Below are 18,085 nucleotides of genomic sequence, written 5' to 3'. Positions count from 1 at the left end.
CCGGCTTCGAGGCTTGAGTGACTTGCCACGTGGACCACGTGTTCCTCCCGGCATCGCGGAGTAGCCGCCGGACTTGCTCGCAGTCCGACACCGCGGACAGCCACCACCTCGCTAACACTGTGCATGTCGCTCACGTCCGCCTATGCACGACTCGGACTGACCGGGCCACTCCGGCACGCTGCTTGGCTTGGCCCGCCCGCCCCCGCGGACCATGGCACGGAGTGAGCGAGCGCTAAGCGGCCAGCCCGTATCACCAACTAGCCGCCGCGCGTTCGACTTTATATTAACGCGAGCTGCTGGCTGCCTTGCTGATCATCAACTTGTGCCTCACTCACGACGCTGAGCAAGCAAGCATCTGCTTAACTCCACCTGTCCCCCCCTCCTCTCCATTCTCCCCGCCACTTCCTCCCCCCCTCCCCACCCTCGCCATGTCCGCCGCCACCTTTGTCTCCAAGGACGAGCTCCGCGCCCGTTTCTGCTCGGCCCTCAGCGCCATGTACCGCGCCGAGGTGCCCCTCTACGGAGACCTCATCGAGCTCGTCGACGACGTCAACGCCGAGACTGGCATCAAGCCTGAGGGTGAGTGATTGGAGGCGGCGTTGAGGCGAGCGAGGCGGCGAGAGATAAGAGTGGAACTGGCAAGAGATAAGAGTGGCATGACGCCACAGAGTGCCTCACTTGCGCACAAGCCCCAGCTTGTTCATGCACGAGCAACCCACGTCTCCAGCATTGCTGGGAAGCGTTCTGCCGTGTTCTTGGACAACAGTCGCGCTCGCGATCGCGCGAGAAAACGTCGCCGTGGCGAGTCCGCGACAGCGGGCTGATTTTGCGGAGGCCCCGCACCTCCACCGCCGACGCCGGGACTTGGCTTGCCGTGGCGCCGGAGTTGCTCTCGGCCGAGGAGTCGTCCATGAACCCCGCTCACACGCGCAGACCGCCTCAAAGTTGAGCGCCACGGTGCCATCCGCCTCGGCAAGCCCGACGAGCTGGCCATGATCGCGCGCCTCTTCGCCCAGATGGGCATGGAGCCCGTGGGCTACTACGACCTGTCGCCTGTCGGCGTTCCCGTCCACGCGACTGCCTTCCGCCCCACCGCGCGCTCGTCGCTCGCGTACAACCCCTTCCGCGTCTTCACGTCGCTGCTCCTCCCTGAGCTCCTCGAGCCCGAGCTCCGCGCCGAGGTCGAGGCCGTGCTTGCCAACCGCGACATCTTCCAGCCTGAAGTACGCACACTCGTCGCCAAGTCGGAGTCCGACGGCGGACTCGTCGAGGCCGACGCTGCCCTGCTTGTCGAGAAGGCCCTCGACACTTTCCGCTGGCACGACACTGCCCTCGTAACCCGCGACGTCTACGAGCGCATGCACGAGGCGCACGCCCTCGTCGCCGACATTGCCGCCTTCAAGGGCCCCCACATCAACCACCTCACGCCGCGCGTGCTCGACATCGACGCCGCGCAGGAGGGCATGTCGCGCCGCGGCATCACGCCCAAGACCATCATCGAGGGCCCGCCCCGCCGTGCGTGCGAGATCCTCCTCCGCCAGACGTCGTTCCAGGCGCTCACCGAGCCGATCAACTTCCCCGGCGGCGGCTCGACCTCGGGCTCGCACCGCGCGCGCTTCGGCGAGATCGAGCAGCGCGGCCAGGCCCTCACGCGCAAGGGCCACGCGCTGTACCTCGAGCTCATGTCCAAGATCCCCGCGGCGGTCGACAACGCGTCCCACCAGAAGGCGCTGGGCAAGGTGTTCGAGGCGTTCCCAGACACTTGGGAGGAGATCGCCGCGCAGGCGCTCGGATACTTTGAATACGCGCTCGTCGGCGCCGCGCCCTCCGCGCCCAAGGCACTCGCCGAGCTCGTCCGCGACGGCGTCGTGTCCCAGACGCCCGTGACGTACGAGGACTTCCTCCCCGCCTCGGCGGCCGGCATCTTCCAGTCCAACCTCGACTCGCCCGACTCGCCGGGCAAGCGCTCGCCTTCGCCCCCTGCACGCAACGCTACCCGGGAAAAGTTTGCCGCCCTCCTGCCTATCAAGCTGAGGGATAGCTTCGCGCTCCACGAGGGGATCCAGGAGAGCTCGATCCGCAAGCTCGAGGAGCAGCTTGGCTGGAAGCTGCCTGCGTAAGCAACGGGTGGCGTGTATTCGTATAATGTATTACATGCAGGCATTGTATTGGCATCGGTGTGGGGTTGCAGGGGGCGAGTGCGAGTCGGTGTAGGTGTGTTATTGTGCAGTGTAGGCGGGTGCGAGACCACGCCGAGCCACAGCCAATTGACCGAGTCACAAGACATCCAGCAGCGCGTGGAGCAGCGGTTTAACCGCCGGGAGGTGCATCTCCCACGGCTGAAGATGGGGGGTTCGAGCCTGCTCGCTGTTGATCCGAACCTGTCTCAGGAGGAAGGAGATTGGCAACGGGATCCGGGAGTGGGCGAGGAGAACCTTTTGTGTGCTGTGTGCTGTGGGTACGACACCGAGCGGAGCCACAGCCAAGTGACCAAGCCACGAGCACAACAGCAGTGCGTGGAGCAGCGGTCTAACCAACCGCCGGGGTGTGCACCCACCACGACTGCAAGGTTGGGGGTTCGAGCCCCCTCGCTGAATCCGAACCGGTTTCAGGAGGAAGGAGACTGGCGGCCGGGGTTCGGGAGCGGGTGTAGAGCTTTTTGTGTGGTGTGTGGTGTGTGGTGTGTGGTGTGTGTGTCGCTGGTGCGAGGTTGAGGAGGACGGCATCGCCACACACCCGCCATGTGGGGCACCAACAGTGCTGCCTGCAAAGGCTCCCCTATGAATCCCTCTTGAGAGCACTCTTCGTCCATGGACCACCTATGTTACCACCTATGCATTGCATTGCTCTATGCAATTGTCGACGAAAGCAAGTCTACTGCAACCAGAGTGGCACACACAAACAGTGAGATGTCGAGTCACGTGACAAGATGACATCGCGGAACTATTTTTTCCGCGATTTTGGATAGAGATGGAGGTTCACTCAAGTTGCAGCGACGAGCTGCAGCACCAACTACATCACACACCCCTTCTACCTCGACAGCGACAACAAGCACAGAGAGTAGACAATGGTGCGATCATATATGCGCCACGGCCCAACACAGGTACGTCTTACCCCGCTCCCCGTTTCCCCGGACGCACCAGCTCACTCACTGCGCAGGCCTTTGGCGTGGTGTGTTCGCCGACCGCCAACGCTTCCTACGACGGGCGGTACGCGTACGTCGCGGGCTGGGAGGACCTGCTCGTGTGGGACGTGAAGCGTGGCGAGATGGTACGTTGCTCTCCTTTGCCGCAGCCTTACTGACCCCAGGTCTCAATGTGGCATGCTACGGGCGTCACCGCCCCTGTCACGGCTCTCCAGCCTGCGCCGGTCTCGTCGACCTCGGGCTCCAGTACCGCCGAGCAGACGTTTGCCGTGTCGTACACGGACGGCTCGATCCGCCTGTGGTCGTGGGAGCCTTCGTCGCCGTCCACCGAGGCCACAGAGGTGGTCACGTTCAACGGCCACAAGAAGGGCGTGACCTTCCTCGCGTGGGACGGCGAGGGCAGCCGCCTCGCGTCGGGCGGGAGCGAGGGCGAGGTCGTCGTGTGGGACCGCGTCGCCGAGGTCGGACTCTTCCGCCTGCGCGGACACCGCGGCCCAGTGACGAGCATCACGTTCGTGCCCCACCCCGAGCTCGGCGCGGCGCAGCACCCCGGGTTCCTCGTCACGACGAGCAAGGACACGTACCTCAAGCTCTGGGACCTCAGCACACAGCACTGCGTCCAGACTGTTGTTGTCGGCCGCGGCGAGGTCACGTCCGCCGCTGTGACGGAGGAGGAGGAGGGCGAGGGCGAGGGCGACAACGAGGAGGAGGTGCATGGCCGGTGGGTCATCTTGACGGGGAGCGGTGATGGCGAGGTCAAGGCGTGGAGTTTGAGCAAGGCGGCCTTGGTCAAGGGCTTGAAGGAGGAGAACGGCGAGGTGAGTGGCTCGGGGGACTGGGTGAATGTAGTGCTGACGCCGCCGCCAGCTGGCCAAGCTCGTCCATTTCCTCGGCACCGTCCCGCTGCCGGCCTCGCAGCACGCCGTGACGCAGCTCGCGTTCCACCCCACCCTGCCGTTGATCTTTGCGCAGACGTCGGACAAGACAACAGCCGTCCTGCGCGTCCGGTCCGAGGAGGAGGTCGCGGCCAAACAGGCGCGCAGGAAGAAGCGCGACCGCGAGAAGAGCAAGAAGAAGAAGGGCACCGCCGCGACCGAGGAGGAGGCCGAGGCCAACGAGGCCGCCGACGCCGAGATCAAGTGGGAGGACCGCGTGACGACGTGGTGTGTCGTCAAGGCCAACGCCAAGGTCAAGTCGTTCGCCATCGCGTCCGAGACGACGGGCAAGAACGTCGGCCTCCTGCTCGCCCAGTCGAACAACAGCCTCGAGGCGTACACTATCCCCGTTCCGCAGGGCAAGTCCAAGCTCGCCGACGGGTCCGAGCCCGAGCCAGTCAAGGTGCACTCTGTCGAGCTGCCGGGCCACAGGCACGACGTGCGCGCGCTCGCCGTGTCGAGCGACGACCAGGTGCTCGCGTCGGCGGCGAGCGGCACGCTCAAGGTGTGGAACCTGCGCACGACGGCCGTCCTGCGCACAATGGAGTGCGGCTACGCGCTCTGCTGCACATTCCTCCCTGGCGACCGGCACGTCGTCGTCGGCACCAAGGCCGGCGAGCTGCTCCTGTACGACGTGGCCGCGAGCACCCTGCTCGCGCGGTACGAGGCGCACAAGGGCCCCGTGTGGAGCCTGCATGTGCGTCCTGACGGGCGTGGGCTCGTCAGCGGTAGCGCAGACAAGGATGTCAAGTTCTGGGACTTTGAGATGCGCGAGGACGGCGAGGGCGAGCGGGTCGTTAGCCGACTTGGTGTGGAGACGATTGTGAGTTGGTGTTTGTGGGGCTAAGTGCTGACGGGCAGTATAAGAACAAGCAGCTCGCGCTGGTTCATGTCCGCACGCTCAAGATGACCGACGACGTGCTCGCAGTCAAGTACAGCCCTGATGGGCGGTTCCTTGCCGTGTCGCTGCTCGACTCGACTGTCAAGATCTTCTTCCAGGACACGCTCAAGTTCTTCCTCTCGCTCTACGGCCACAAGCTGCCCGTGCTCTCGCTTGATATCTCGTCTGACTCCAAGCTCATTGTCACTTGCTCGGCGGACAAGAACGTCAAGATCTGGGGCCTCGACTTTGGCGACTGCCACCGCTCGCTGTTTGCACACGACGACAGTGTGATGCAGGTTGGGTTTGAGAAGAACAGCCACTACTTCTGGACCGTCGGCAAGGACGGCCTTCTCAAGTACTGGGACGGCGACAAGGTGGGTGCTTGTTGGAAGGTGCTCTGCTAACCCACTCAGTTTGAGCTCATTCAGAAGTTTGAGGGCCACCACGGCGAAGTTTGGGCGCTCGCCGTGTCCCAGCAGGGCAACTTTGTCGTCACCGGCTCGCACGACAAGAGCATTCGTATCTGGGAGAAGACGGACGAGCCGCTGTTCCTCGAGGAAGAGCGCGAGCGCGAGCTCGAGGCGGCTCACGACGCCGACCTGGCCAACCAGCTCAACAACACTGGGCTGGCTGACGACCTTGACGAGGACGGCGAGGAGGGCGCGGGCGAGGTCGAGGCTGTGCAGAAGCAGACGGCCGAGACGCTCATGGCGGGCGAGCGGATCATGGACGCGCTCGAGCTGGCAGACGCCGAGCGCACCCTGTTTGAGGAGTACGAGGCTGAGAAGGCGCGCCTCGGTCCAGCGGGTGAGACGCTCCCTGCGCCCACGCGCTCGGCCGAGCTCGTCGCCCGCGGTGTCGAGCCCGACGAGCACGTCTACAACACGCTCGCCAAGATCCCGGCCGCCAACATGGAGGACGCGCTGTTGGTGCTCCCATTCCGCCAGGTGGTCAGCCTGCTGGCGTACCTCGACCAGTGGGCGCAAAAGGACCGCGATATCATCCTCACGGCGCGCCTGCTGCACTTCCTCATCCGGACGCACCACGCGCAGCTGGTCGCGAACAAGGTGATGCGGGTACAGCTCGTGTCGCTGCGGACGCACGTGCGCGCGGCGCTCCAGCGCCACCGCACGCGGATGGGCTACAACCTTGCGGGGCTGCGGTTCCTCCGTTCGCGGTGGGAGAGCGACCGGACAGCGGGGCTGCTCGAGCAGGAGGGCATGGACGAGGAGGCGGTGCGCAAGCGGCTCGACGAGTCGCGGGCCAAGCGGAAGCGCGTCGACGTGCGGGCGTAGGCGTGGCGTGTATGGTGTAAGGTGGTGGCGTGGTTGGTCGGTGACGTGCATCTGTTTCTCCCATCGCATAGCATGCATTGTTTGGTCTAGAACATGGCTGTGACTTGGCACTTACCGTCGGCAAGCCGTAGGCTCGAGCCCGCCTCGTGGCGTGTCGTGTCGGACAAGCGCGGGTGGGTCGTGGGTGCTTGTGACTGACTCGGCAATCTCTACACGCCACTACTCGTGGCCATGATCATCAGCTGACGTGCAGCGTGCGGCATGTATGTCGCGATTTAGCCTCTGCCGAGGAGACAGCCGAAGCGAGCCGTCGTAGAGCGTAGAGCGAGGTAGAGGGGACCTGACCTGTCCCGGCGTTTATCGCCGGCGGTTATCGGAAATTGTTTGGTTCACCAATTATGATCTTCACCAATTAGTTTCTTCACCAATTAACGTCTTCACCAATTACTTTGCCATGTTTCACCAATACTTTTCTAGTCTTCATCAATTATGGCAGGGCGACGAGTGGAACACCTCCACTTGATGTGCTACACGAATAAAGAAGCCGGCCCGGTCGTCGCCGAAGCCAGCGCCAGTGCCGCATGGATGTCCCTGTCGTGCTATGCAAGTGCCGCTGCATCTCCGCCGCGAGGGCACGAGGGGGGCATGGGGGCATGGACAGTTCCGAGACTCGCGACTCGGGCGCGCGCGACTCGAGTCGTCTCGCACCACTGTTCGGGTCGTCTGCAAGGTTCCCACCAGCCCCTGGCCTGGCCGTGGGACCTGGCTAGCATTAGCAGGCAGGCAGGCTGGCCTGTGCCGATCACGAACCCGTTCACGTGTGCGGCGGCACAAGGCTTGGCCCGCACGATTTTCCAACGACGGCACACGACGCAGCCGAAAAGGTCAGATAATGGCATCCCGGGGCGGAAGCGAGCGACAAAAAGGTGGAGGCAGGGCGATAACTCGTGCTGCTCGGGTATGGCTCCGGCGCCGAGTGCGGTGCGGGTCACCCGCCGGGTGTAGAGTGGGTGTGGTGGGTGCGGGCGTGGGTGGGTCGATTTGTGGCACTCTGCGGCGGCGCGGCCCAGCCAGGACATTAAAAGCAACACGAGTCGTGATTTCGCTCGTGACGTCAACCACTCTCTCTCCACGCGCTTATAACTCGCCGCGCGACAACAACACCATGCGCTAACACCCTTTTGTCCATGTCGACCGCCACTGCCTCTTTCGTTGCGCCGTTTGACCTCAGCTGCGCGTGGTTCGCGAGCACGATGCAGCAGCAGCAGAGCAACGATGGCTCGCAGACCCCACCACCTACCACCGACACAACCACCGACGTCGACGCGCTCCTCGCTTCCGTGTTCGCCTCCATCCCCGACTGTGAGTAGGCTCCGCTTCCCCTGGTACGACGGCGCCGCTCACGCCCGCATAGTCACAACCTACCCCCGCTGCGAGACGCTCGCCGACTTTGCAGCGCAGAATGCATTGCCTATCGCCGGGCCGTCGTCGCAGCCGATGAGCAGCCTGCCATTGCCATTGTCGCTGCCGACACTACCGTGGGACCTGGACTTTTCGACGCTCCCACCACTACTCGACACGCCAGCATTGAGCAGCTCGACACTAGCCACTACGACGACGTCGAGCGCGACGACGAGCGCGGGCGCAGCAACACCCCTCACGTCTGCGCTGCTCTCGCCCGATGTCAGCGCATACGACACCCGCGCGGCCAAGTGGGCCGCCGTGCTGGCCCGCGAGCCGGCCGCGGACGCCGCGTTCGTGTACTGCGTGATCACGACCAAGATCTTCTGCCGCCCGACGTGCCCCAGCCGCAGGCCACTAGAGAACAATGTCGACTTTGCGCGCACCCCAGCAGAGGCAATGGGCATGGGCTACCGCGCGTGCCGGCGGTGCCTGCCCGACTGCCTCGCGAGCGCGAGCGAGACGCGCCAGGTGCTGGCCGTGGAGCACGCCAAGGCCATCCTCAACGACTGCATCGACAATAAACTCCCCGTGCCCAACCTCGCGGCGCTGAGCGCACAGGTCGGCATGTCCAAGTTCCACTTCCAGCGCACGTTCAAGCGGCTGGTAGGCGAGAGCCCAGACACGTACGCGCGCAGCTTGCGGAGCCGGCGGCCGCGGTAGTGGTCTCCGTGCTGTATCTCCATTCGCCGCTTAACCGGCCGGTGTGTGTGCGCGCCCTTGGGCCCGCCCCGCCACCCGCAGACAGACAGGATAGACCGTCGCGCCGCCCAGCCCTGTACGTATGGGCAGGCAGGCTGTGCCCTCGCGCCAGCCAGCCATTGTACGCAGCCAGTCGTTCCGATGCACCGTTTCCTTTCCGTTGTCGTGACCACACCGTGGGCGGCGCGTGTGCACTTTTTTTATTTGGCTGCTCCTGCAGTACAAGCTACTAGCTACTAGCTACTAGCTACTAGCTGCCGGAGTCGCCGGTGCGAGGCAGTGGCAGTGCGACAAGCGGCCACACCCGATCAAAGAGCAACGTTGCCGTGTGGCGCGGCGCGGGCTCTGCACAGGGGGTGATTTGGCATGGCGCGCGCGGGGCGTGTGATTCGTCGAGCGTGGCGCTGCGTGGCCGTTGCCACGACCATAGCGTTGCTTTTCTTTCTTGCTGTTGTTCTCGCCTCTGGTGATTATCAATCTCTCTACTACTGCAACCCTCGTATCGAGGCGCGGTCGACGCTCCTCCATTTTGTCCGTCGTCTGGCACGCTCGACGTCGGTATCCTGGCTGCCTGCTCGATGCCTCATCCCGATATCGGGGCCTGCCTGTCTTTCACATTGCCCCCGCCAAGAATTCCCAGAGACTCAGAGGAGACTTAAACCACGAATCAAGAAAAGCGAAATGTGACAAGACAGTAGAGACGCAGTGTCGCGCCGCCGCATCGCCAAAAGCGACATGGAAGTGGTCTCGACACCTTGCGCTCAGAGGTTGGTTCGGCCTCCATTACCCCGCCCCGCCCGACCGCTCCACTTCCGTCCTGCACGACTCCTCCATCCGCGTGGGGGAGGGAGGGAGTGGGGGAGGTGTTGCGTGGTACTTACTGAGGGCCGGGAGGGACAAAGGAACGATCGAACGAACACGACTCGCACTGCCTCCCTGCCCGCATGCCACTCAAGCCTCGGCCGAGTGCTTGCTATTCGGCTCCTCTCCCTCGCACCTGCTTGCTCCGCCACATCGCCCCCGCTTCATGAGACTCGTGTGTGCAGTGTACTTTGAACTTCACTCTCGGTACGTGACAATAATGGGGACTGATGGGAGTCGGGGAACGCAACACAGAGCGACGAAGGGGGGCTGGACAAACCAACTCAAACCCGCCACTCGTGCTCGACCCTCGCCCTGCTACTTCTTCCTTCCACCCTTGTGTTGTTTCCCCTTGCCGTGCTCAATTGTTGTGTGAAAGTACTCACTTGGGGTTGTGGGAGTAGACCTGCATTAGCCCTGACGACAAGGCAAAATGGACCGACGACGCAAACGGCACCCGCCACTCGACCGCGACCGTGCTACGTATCCGGCTCCTCCTCCCTCCCGCCACGACTTGCCTACTTGCGAGGCCTTGTCCGCGGCGTATATTGATGCCTGGGCCCGCTTGTGTCGCGTATACAGATAATTTGGGTCTGGGTGGGCTCGAGTCACGAGGCAATATTTCACTCGTTGTTCCGTGTGTCGCTCCTGAAAGCCCCACGCTGACGCCAGCTTCTGCTATACATATGTAACAATACTTACTACAGCCGTGTCCCGACTGCATGACTCGACTCGTCTTATGTCAAAATCGACTCGCGTGTTAATCAGTTTAACCCCAATCCAGCCCATGCCCCGCCCCGCCCCCTCTCTTCAATGTTCAACGGTGCATGAGACGCTATTAAACGCTATTATGTGATGACAATACTGTTTCGAGCAGCAGGAGCCAACTCGGTCTATTTATTGGGTGGTGGTGGTGGGGGTTGTGGTGTTGGGGGTGGTTGGGTAGTGACCCGGAACGGCGACTGCTGGGCTAGCAGCCGGAACGTGGACAGTCTGACCAGCCACGGGCGCGCCGTGGTCGACAGAAGGCACACGCGTCACGTCGTGGTCGGCGTCGGCAGAGCGGTAATCGTTGCTAACAGGCAGCGCCGAAGGCTTCTCGCTGCTTGGCGAGCCGTCGCTGCCGGCCACGGTCGAGTCCGAGTTGTCAACAACCTTGCTGTTGACAGGAGCAGTGTTGTAGTTGTTGCCGTAAGCCTTCTCGTTGGTAGTAGGCTCATAGATGCCGGTCTTGTGTCCGTCGTCAGTCTTGGTGACCTGGCGCGAAGCACCGCCGAGGTTGCTGGGGGCGGGAGCGAGGTCCTCCTGCTTCTCCTGGGCCTGCTTGCTCTTCTTGGGAACACGGGCGAGCCAGTAGAGACCAATGGCACCGCAAACGTTGAAAATAATGTAGACCCAGATGAAGCCCCAGTCGCGCCAGCGGTTCGAGTACTTGATCTCAAAGGCGCTGAGGAAGACGTTGGTGTCCTTGATGGGGCAGAAAGAGCATCCCGACGTGGCATTGGGGTCCTGAAGGTAGCCGCCAGCCGCCGCAATGTAGGGGGCCATGTAGGCGCCACATGAAGCACCGTTTTGGGGCTGGAAGTGAACGTACTCAATGTCGGCACAGACGACGTTGGTGTTGGCGACAGCGGTACCAAGCATGCCCTCGACAAAGTAAGTGAAGGGGGACACGCGCCACATGAACTTCCAGAAGCCGGGGAGGGCCGAGCCGGAGACGAGGACACCGCAGAAGACGAGGCAGAGCGAGAACATGAGGTTGGCAATGTTACCGGCCGTCTCGGCAAGCTCGATACCAGCGACGATCATGGTGGCGAAAGTCGAAGTGAAGAGCATGAAGACCTCGATGAAGAGCCACATGAGAGCACCGCGCTCGTGGACAGCGTGAGTCGGGATAGCGTTGCGGTAGTAGCCGATGGGGTAGTACCAACAGAAGAAGAAGAGGGTGCCGACGAAGAGCGACCACGGAACCTCGACAATAATGTTGGAGAGGATGAAAACAATCCAGCCGTAAGTCTTGGAGGGACGCTCACGGACCTCGTACAGCGCACGCTGAATGACGAAGTTGGGCATGATCTGCTGGACGAGCTGGCCGAAGATGGTGAACATCATGAAGACGGAGAAGAGCTGGTTCTGGAGTCCCTGCTGCGAGTTGGGAGCCTTGAAGAAGGAGAAGCCGATGAACAGAGCCGAGACGGTGCAGAGAGCAATCTTGGCCCAGATGTACGACGGGGTGCGCCAGTACTGCTGGAAGACACGGCGCATGACCTCGAACATCTGGACAGTGAAAGGCGCGGCAAACTCGGAGTAGGCAGCCTTGTCGACGCCGGTCTTGGATTTGTCGCCAGCGGCCTGGCCCTCAGCCTTGAGACGAGCGAGCTCCTCGCGGACGGCCACACGCTCGGGGGACGCCTTCCAGGCCTCGTGCCAGTCAATGTCGGAGTGCGAACCGGGGGCGGCACCAATGGCAGCAAGCATCCACTCGGCAGGGTTGGCACCCTTGGGGCACTTGGGGGCACCTGTGCGCTCAAAGTAGTCGATTAGGATGGACGACTGCTTGCCGACCTCGCCGTAGTAGACGGTGCGGCCACCCTTGGCAAGGAAGAGGAGACGGTCGAATTGCTCGAAGAGCATGGCAGAGGGCTGGTGGATGGTGCAGAGAATGGCCTGGCCGTTGGCGGTAAGCTTGCGGAGGAGCTGAAGAATGTTCCACGAGGTCTGCGAGTCAAGACCTGAGGTAGGCTCGTCGAGGAAGAGAAGGAGGGCAGGCTTGGCAACAAGCTCAACACCAATGGTGAGGCGCTTGCGCTGCTCAACGTTGAGACCCTCACCGGGGACACCGACGACGGCGTCGGCGTAGGCGTCCATCTCGAGGAGCTTGAGGACCTCCTCGACGTAGGCGTACTTCTCGGCGCGGGGGGTGGCGGCGGGCTGGCGGAGGACGGCAGAGAAGCGGAGAGCCTCACGGACAGTCGAGGTCTGGAGGTGGAGATCCTGCTGCTGGACATAACCAGTCTTGCGCTGGAACGAGATGTCACGAGGGAAGCCGTCGACGAGCATTTCACCAGTGACCACACCCATGGTGACACGGGTAGCGAGGACATCGAGAAGAGTAGTCTTACCGGCACCAGAGACACCCATGAGAGCAGTCAGGGTACCAGGCTTGACCCAACCGTCAACATGGTCGAGAATACGGCGGGGCTCGCCCTTGATCTTGATGTCATAGACGACGTCCTTCCAGGAGAAGATGGAGGTCTGGCGCTGGATGATACCGTCGGCGACATCATGGGCGCCAGCGTCCTTCTTGGCGCCACCAGCCTTGACAGCACCCGACTCCTCGTCACCCGACTTTCCGTCCTTGAGGGCCTTGGGAACCTGACCACGAGGGTAGATGAGGATTTCACCCTTGGAGCGGGCGGCGCTGATGAGCTCGGTGGCGGCGAGGTAGACAAAGAGGAGGCCGAACATGAAGCCGAAGATGATACCGACGTTGCGCCACTTGTGCGAGTGGTAGTACTGGTAGGCAGTGTTGATGTACGTGTCACCGTTGACAGTCGCCGAGCCAGTAACAGAGCCGACAGTCGAGCAAACAACGCCAAGACCCGAGGTGGGGTACCCGGGGCCAGCGGGTGTGAACGTGTCACACTGGAACTCGCGACCGTGGAACTCGTTGACCATGAGCGACTCGAAACCGTAAGCGACAGGGTTGATGTAGTTGATCCAGCGCGACCAGCCGTGCATCGAGGGCACGGGGAGGGCGAAACCAGCGTAGATGACGATACCGAGAATGATGACGGCGGCGGGAGCGAGAGCCTGGGTGAGGGAGCGCGAGAGCGAGGCGATGGAACGGAAGAGCATCGACATGGTAAGTGTCATGATGAACGACACAAACAGGAAGTAGAAGAAGGGTCCGGCCTCGCGACGAAGGTTGGTCATGAAGTAGAGGATGAGGTTGAAGACGATGCAGTTGAGAATCTTGTAGGGCATGTCGGTAAGCATTGATGCGAATGCTTCAGCCGAGGGGTGGTAGAAGGCATACTGGGCGTGCTTCTCGACAATGTTACGCTGAGCGTAAAGAGTCAGAATCTCAAGGGCAGAACCGAAGGCGTTGATGAGGACAGCAAAGAAGAGCAGAGAGCCGCGAGCGTAGAACGAGTTGGTCGTGGGCTGGAGGTTGTAGAAGACGGACGAGATGATGAGACCCATGATCGAGTTACCGAAGAGCTGAGTAAAAGTGAGCGACGGGTCGGCCTTGAGACGCTGGAAGCCACGGCGGAGACAGAGATTGATCTGGCCATTGTAGCTGAGCGTGTAGGGCGATCCGGGGCGGATGTGCTTGGACTGCTGCGCGCGACGCGAGGCAAGGAACTTGTCGTAGTGCTCGCCGTTGGTGGGGTACTTGGTGTCAAAGTCGGTGATCTGCTGCGTGAGGGCAGCAAAGGTCGACGACTCGCGCCAGCGGGCGGCAAACTCCTTGGGCGTCTGGGGCACCTTGGTCTCAAAGCCCTCGCGGGCACGACGCTCGCCGGGGGCGGTGAGCGAGGTGAGGAAGTCGGGGGTGGTTTGCTGCTCGGGGCAGAAGAAGCCCATGTCGACGAAGAACTGCTTGGCGGCGGTAGTGGGACCAAAGTAGATCTGCTCGCCCTCGTAGAGGACACAGACCTTGTCAAAGACATCGTAGGCGGCCTGGGGAGCCTGGTAGATGGCGACGACCGAGGTCGTGCCAAAGTGGTCGGCACCCGAGCGCAAGTTCTTGACAAACTCGATGGCGTTGGCAGCGTCGAGACCACGGGTCGAGTTGTCCCAGCACTGGAGGGGGGCACCGGCGAGGGCAGCCTCGGCAATCGAGACACGCTTGCGTTCACCACCCGAGACACCACGGATAAAGTCGTTTCCGACCTTGGTGTTGATAGTGTGGCTGATGCCAAAGATGGACATCATGACGTCCCTGATGGAACGGGCAAACTCGTCGTGCTTGAGTCCGAGAGGCGGGTGACGGGGTGCACGGGCACGGGCAGCAAACTCGAGCGTGTCACCAACGACAAGGTTGGGGAAGTGCACGTCCACCTCGGCAGTGTAGATGGCCTCACCACGGAACTGGGAGTGCATCTGCTTGGGCGTGATACCGCGGTAGTTGATCTCGCCCTCGTCGTCGAGGTAAATGCCGTTCATCTCGCCCGCAATGGCCTTGAGGAGCGTCGTGCATCCCGAGCCGGGAGGGCCAAGGACGACGAGCATCTCTCCCGCGTCGAGGACACCATCGATGTTGTCAAGGATTTGGACCTTGCGCTTGCGGCCCGTGACCAGGTCGCGCACCGTCTGCAAGCCCGAGAGAAGGATGTTTCCGACGGTCTTCTGGTAGTCTGCATCGATGTGTTAGCTCGATTAAAGGGTGTACGCAAGTCTATGTGGTAGCGGGAGATGTGACACATGACGGCATCCGCGGCAATGTGGCCGGTATGTAGCCATTGGCGCCGTAGCGCGTGATAGAGTCAGGGGGGGGGGGGGGGGGGGATTGGGTGGAGCTTTGATCAGAAAAACAGCCGGCTCCACAACAAGGACAAACAACAACAGTCACGGTTGATGACAATGACCGTGCACACGTCGAGACAAGCATCGTCGGCGCCATCATCACCGTCGCGGTCCCCGTTGTGGCTGTCGCTGTTCCCCCGGATGTACTGGCGTGGCCAAGACCAGGGCTATCGACATCGCGCGGTGCCATGTCCGCCCCCGCGATGGGACTGCGTCATCCGGCCCTCCCCTCCCCTCCATCAACCTCTCCCTTTCGCTTGTTTGCCCACCCTAGATGCCCTCTGTCGGGGATTGAAACGCCGCAGCCATTGTTGTGATAGCGCGCTACTACGGCCCTTGGGCCCCAATAGAGGCCAAGTGGCTTGCGGGGCTTGACAACAGCCGCCCTAACAGACCAGATCCAGAACAACGACCGTATCACGGGTCTTGCCTGCCTGCCACCCCTCGTCGATCACACCCCGGTCGCCGTCTTCGTCCCCGTCTTTCTCCCACGACCTAACAAAGGAGGAAGGAAGCATCACTCACCAGCATCAGAGCCGAAGCCGTGCACGCTGAGATGGCGGTAGGCGATACCCGCCGAGCGGGAGGGGCGGTCACCGCTGGCCTGCACAAGGCGGCGGGTCCACTTCTGGACGTTGAAGTTGTCAGAGTAGGGGTCGAGGTCGCTTCCGGGCTCGTAGTCGAACAGGTCCTTGCGCTCGACGTTGGTGTTGGTGGTGGTGCGGTTGAGCGTGTTGCGGGTCTGCTCGCGGGTGATGGACTGGCGCGTGATCTGGCGGGCGAGGCCGACGACCTGCTCGCGGCGCTCAGCCTGCGGCGTGAAGTACTCCTCGGTCTCCTCAAAGTCGTCGTCGCGGGGGCTGCGGAACCCGATCGAGATCTTGCGCGCGAGCGGCGAGCCGGGCGACTGGGTGATCGACGAGCGGCGGCGGCCGGTGCCGTCGTACGCCGCTGTGCCGTCGTTGTTGGACGGGAAGGCGCCAAACGACATGGCTTGGGGGGTTTGGTGGGGTGGGGGCGCGGGGCAGAGGGGGGTTGTTTACAATATAAGGGGCTGGGAGGTGTGTGTGTGTCGTATCCCAACGTCCTAGGTGGGTGCCGTCACGGGCGAGGTGGGTTACCTTTACTACTGTTGTGCGTGCGCGTCTGGCAGCTGGCGCAGGCAGTCTATAGAGGATGGGGGAAGACGATGGGTGTCCAAGAGAGGCGCCTGTTTGCCTTTAATACTGCGGCCTTCTTGGTCGCGATAATAATCGTCAGGGGGCCTCGGGGGGGGCGGGGGGGGGGTTTGCCTCGTTTTTTCCCTTCTTCGAGCCAAGCCAACGTCTTGCCGAGCCCCAACACCGCAGCAGCAGCAGCACCTGGACTGACTGTATACCATCCATCCGTTTGCACGCAAGCGTCATCGAATCGGCCATGGCTTTGCATGCCGTCAGTGACCGACGGCTGGGCGTTGAAGCAGAGAAGTCGAAGTCACTGCCAGCCAGCCAGAGCGGGGGCCACTGTTAAACTCTCGGCCCCCGACGGCGCGAGCTCCAAGGAACAACATTTGTCAGGGATGTCGGCGACGGCAAGTAGCAACTCGACGACGACGTCCACATGATGGATCGCTTTTCTAAATGGACCTATTGACGGCTATAGGTCTACGGGGCAAAAGGCTTGACCCCCCCCCCCCCATTGTAGCCCGGCTGGAGCATGCTGCTATTCAAGCGGCTAGAGTAATTTGTTGTATAGCAAACTCGAGGCAGGCAGGCGGCGAGGCCAAATGACATCAGCAACGGCCACTGCCGCCACGCCCCAGGGTCTCCAACTCCCCGCGCCGACCACTCCTGCCTCGGCTTTCCCGCCCTTGTGCTCGTTTGTTTTGCTGCTAGCTCCACTTGGACTGATGTCATGCCACGCTGGTCGTTATCGCCTGCCCACCACTTGCTACACGACCCGTGCTCCCTGCTCCACACGACGTAACGTCGTAGAGGAAAGGCAGTCATGCGAGCAGCTTGAGCAGTAAAACGTGGTGGCACTGTCGTTGCGTGCCGTGTTCTTCGACTGGCCCGGAATGAGTGCTACAATGTTTACTTGTGTTGACAGACTGCCCTCCGGTATGGCCGAGGTTGCTCCGGGGATTCCGGCCCACGTCGTCCCTCAATCGTCCACAATCGTCCCATCTAGGCCGCCGGATGGCAGGAAAAAGCAGCTGGTACTACCCGCCACGAGCTGCCAACTGGCGATTCCCTGGCCGCCAGCGCGACGCCAAACCCTGTCGACTGCCCGTGTCTGAGTGATAGCAGGCAGACAGGGCAGCATGGCCGCTAGTAGATCCATCGTACCGTGGCATGCTGACTCCGCGAGCCGAGGCAAGTTCTCGCCCGTCGTGAGGCGCACAACCAAGCAAAGCAAAGCAAGTACACCCCACGTTGGGCGCTCGCGTCGGCGATGCGGCGACCATGCCGCAGACTGCGACGACGACGACGAGCAGCACGACGCCCTGTCGAGCCAGGTGCTCTACTCGGTAGCAAGCGGCGCGGCGTGCCCCCAAAATCTTGTTTGTCGTGATCGCCGTCGGCGAGCAGCAACACTGATCGTGCGACGCGCAGCGCAGCACGCACGAGGTACGTTCTGTGCTTGACTAAGGGTGCGAGATACCGGGGGTGCCGGTGGTGCGGGGGTGCCGGCTTGCCGTGCCGCCCGCCGGGCGCCTGGCAGCGGCGGAGATCAGGCCCTCTCCGCTCCGGCCACGACGCCGGCGCTATCGGTGCCCACAGTTCATAGTGCGCGATTATCGACATGCAGTGCACCATGCAGTACAGCAGCGCCTGGCCAGCGCCCGACGCCGAGGCATGCCGCATCACCCGGCGCTTAGATCGGAGTGCCAAGGCTGACGGCGCGCTGGGAATCGGAGCAGTGCCACTGCCGCCCGCCGGGCGCCGGGCCCGGCGCCGGCCCTCCAGCGAGGGTCGGGCGGTCGTCGTCCTGCAAACAACGCTGAGATATCAATCGATCAAGATAGCAAAAGGGCACTCGGGCACTGCTGCACTATCTCTGCGCCGCGGAATGACAACGTGGCGCGGTGCTCCAGGCGACGTGGGTGTCGCAGCCTGCCCCGCCCGGCGGGGAGAGACGACGACGACGACGTGGCGCCGGCGCCCGGGGGGGCGGCTTGGGTGCCGCTCGCCGCGAGTTTTCGCTGCCCCCCACCGAGGTGGCCTGTGGCCAGTTCCAAGAAATGCTTCGCCGCGTCGGGCCCGTATCCCCTTTTCCCCGGCCTCGTGAC

At 62.6% G+C, this 18,085-nt stretch overlaps 4 protein-coding genes across 4 annotated transcripts; 3 read left to right on the top strand and 1 right to left on the bottom strand.

The window, feature by feature from the left end:
- The first annotated feature begins 410 nt into the window (after positions 1-410).
- ydcJ lies at positions 411-2,174 on the top strand. The gene is made up of 2 exons (XM_062771631.1): positions 411-579; positions 934-2,174. Exons 1-2 carry the CDS (start codon positions 429-431, stop codon positions 2,118-2,120), a joined length of 1,338 nt encoding a protein of 445 aa, XP_062627615.1. The 5' UTR covers positions 411-428; the 3' UTR covers positions 2,121-2,174.
- An 835-nt stretch (positions 2,175-3,009) lies between these two features.
- SPBC3D6.12 (putative WD repeat-containing protein) lies at positions 3,010-6,352 on the top strand. The gene is made up of 6 exons (XM_062771630.1): positions 3,010-3,103; positions 3,160-3,270; positions 3,310-3,963; positions 4,013-4,903; positions 4,942-5,337; positions 5,377-6,352. The coding sequence occupies exons 1-6, from the start codon at positions 3,068-3,070 to the stop codon at positions 6,256-6,258; spliced, it is 2,970 nt and encodes a 989-aa protein (XP_062627614.1). The 5' UTR covers positions 3,010-3,067; the 3' UTR covers positions 6,259-6,352.
- A 1,031-nt stretch (positions 6,353-7,383) lies between these two features.
- On the top strand, positions 7,384-8,572 carry ada_0 (Bifunctional transcriptional activator/DNA repair enzyme Ada). Its single transcript, XM_062771629.1, has 2 exons — positions 7,384-7,620; positions 7,673-8,572. The coding sequence occupies exons 1-2, from the start codon at positions 7,446-7,448 to the stop codon at positions 8,380-8,382; spliced, it is 885 nt and encodes a 294-aa protein (XP_062627613.1). The 5' UTR covers positions 7,384-7,445; the 3' UTR covers positions 8,383-8,572.
- Positions 8,573-10,087: 1,515 nt separating this feature from the next.
- ZRA1 (ZEB2-regulated ABC transporter 1) lies at positions 10,088-16,006 on the bottom strand. The gene is made up of 2 exons (XM_062771628.1): positions 15,340-16,006; positions 10,088-14,645 (listed from the first exon to the last, which is right to left on the bottom strand). The coding sequence occupies exons 1-2, from the start codon at positions 15,803-15,805 to the stop codon at positions 10,180-10,182; spliced, it is 4,932 nt and encodes a 1,643-aa protein (XP_062627612.1). The 5' UTR covers positions 15,806-16,006; the 3' UTR covers positions 10,088-10,179.
- Between the last annotated feature and the right edge of the window lie 2,079 nt (positions 16,007-18,085).

Source organism: Vanrija pseudolonga, chromosome 3 (assembly GCF_020906515.1).
Source record: "Vanrija pseudolonga chromosome 3, complete sequence".
Taxonomy (NCBI): Eukaryota; Fungi; Basidiomycota; class Tremellomycetes; order Trichosporonales; family Trichosporonaceae; genus Vanrija; species Vanrija pseudolonga.
This window is presented reverse-complemented; position numbering and strand designations above follow the sequence as displayed.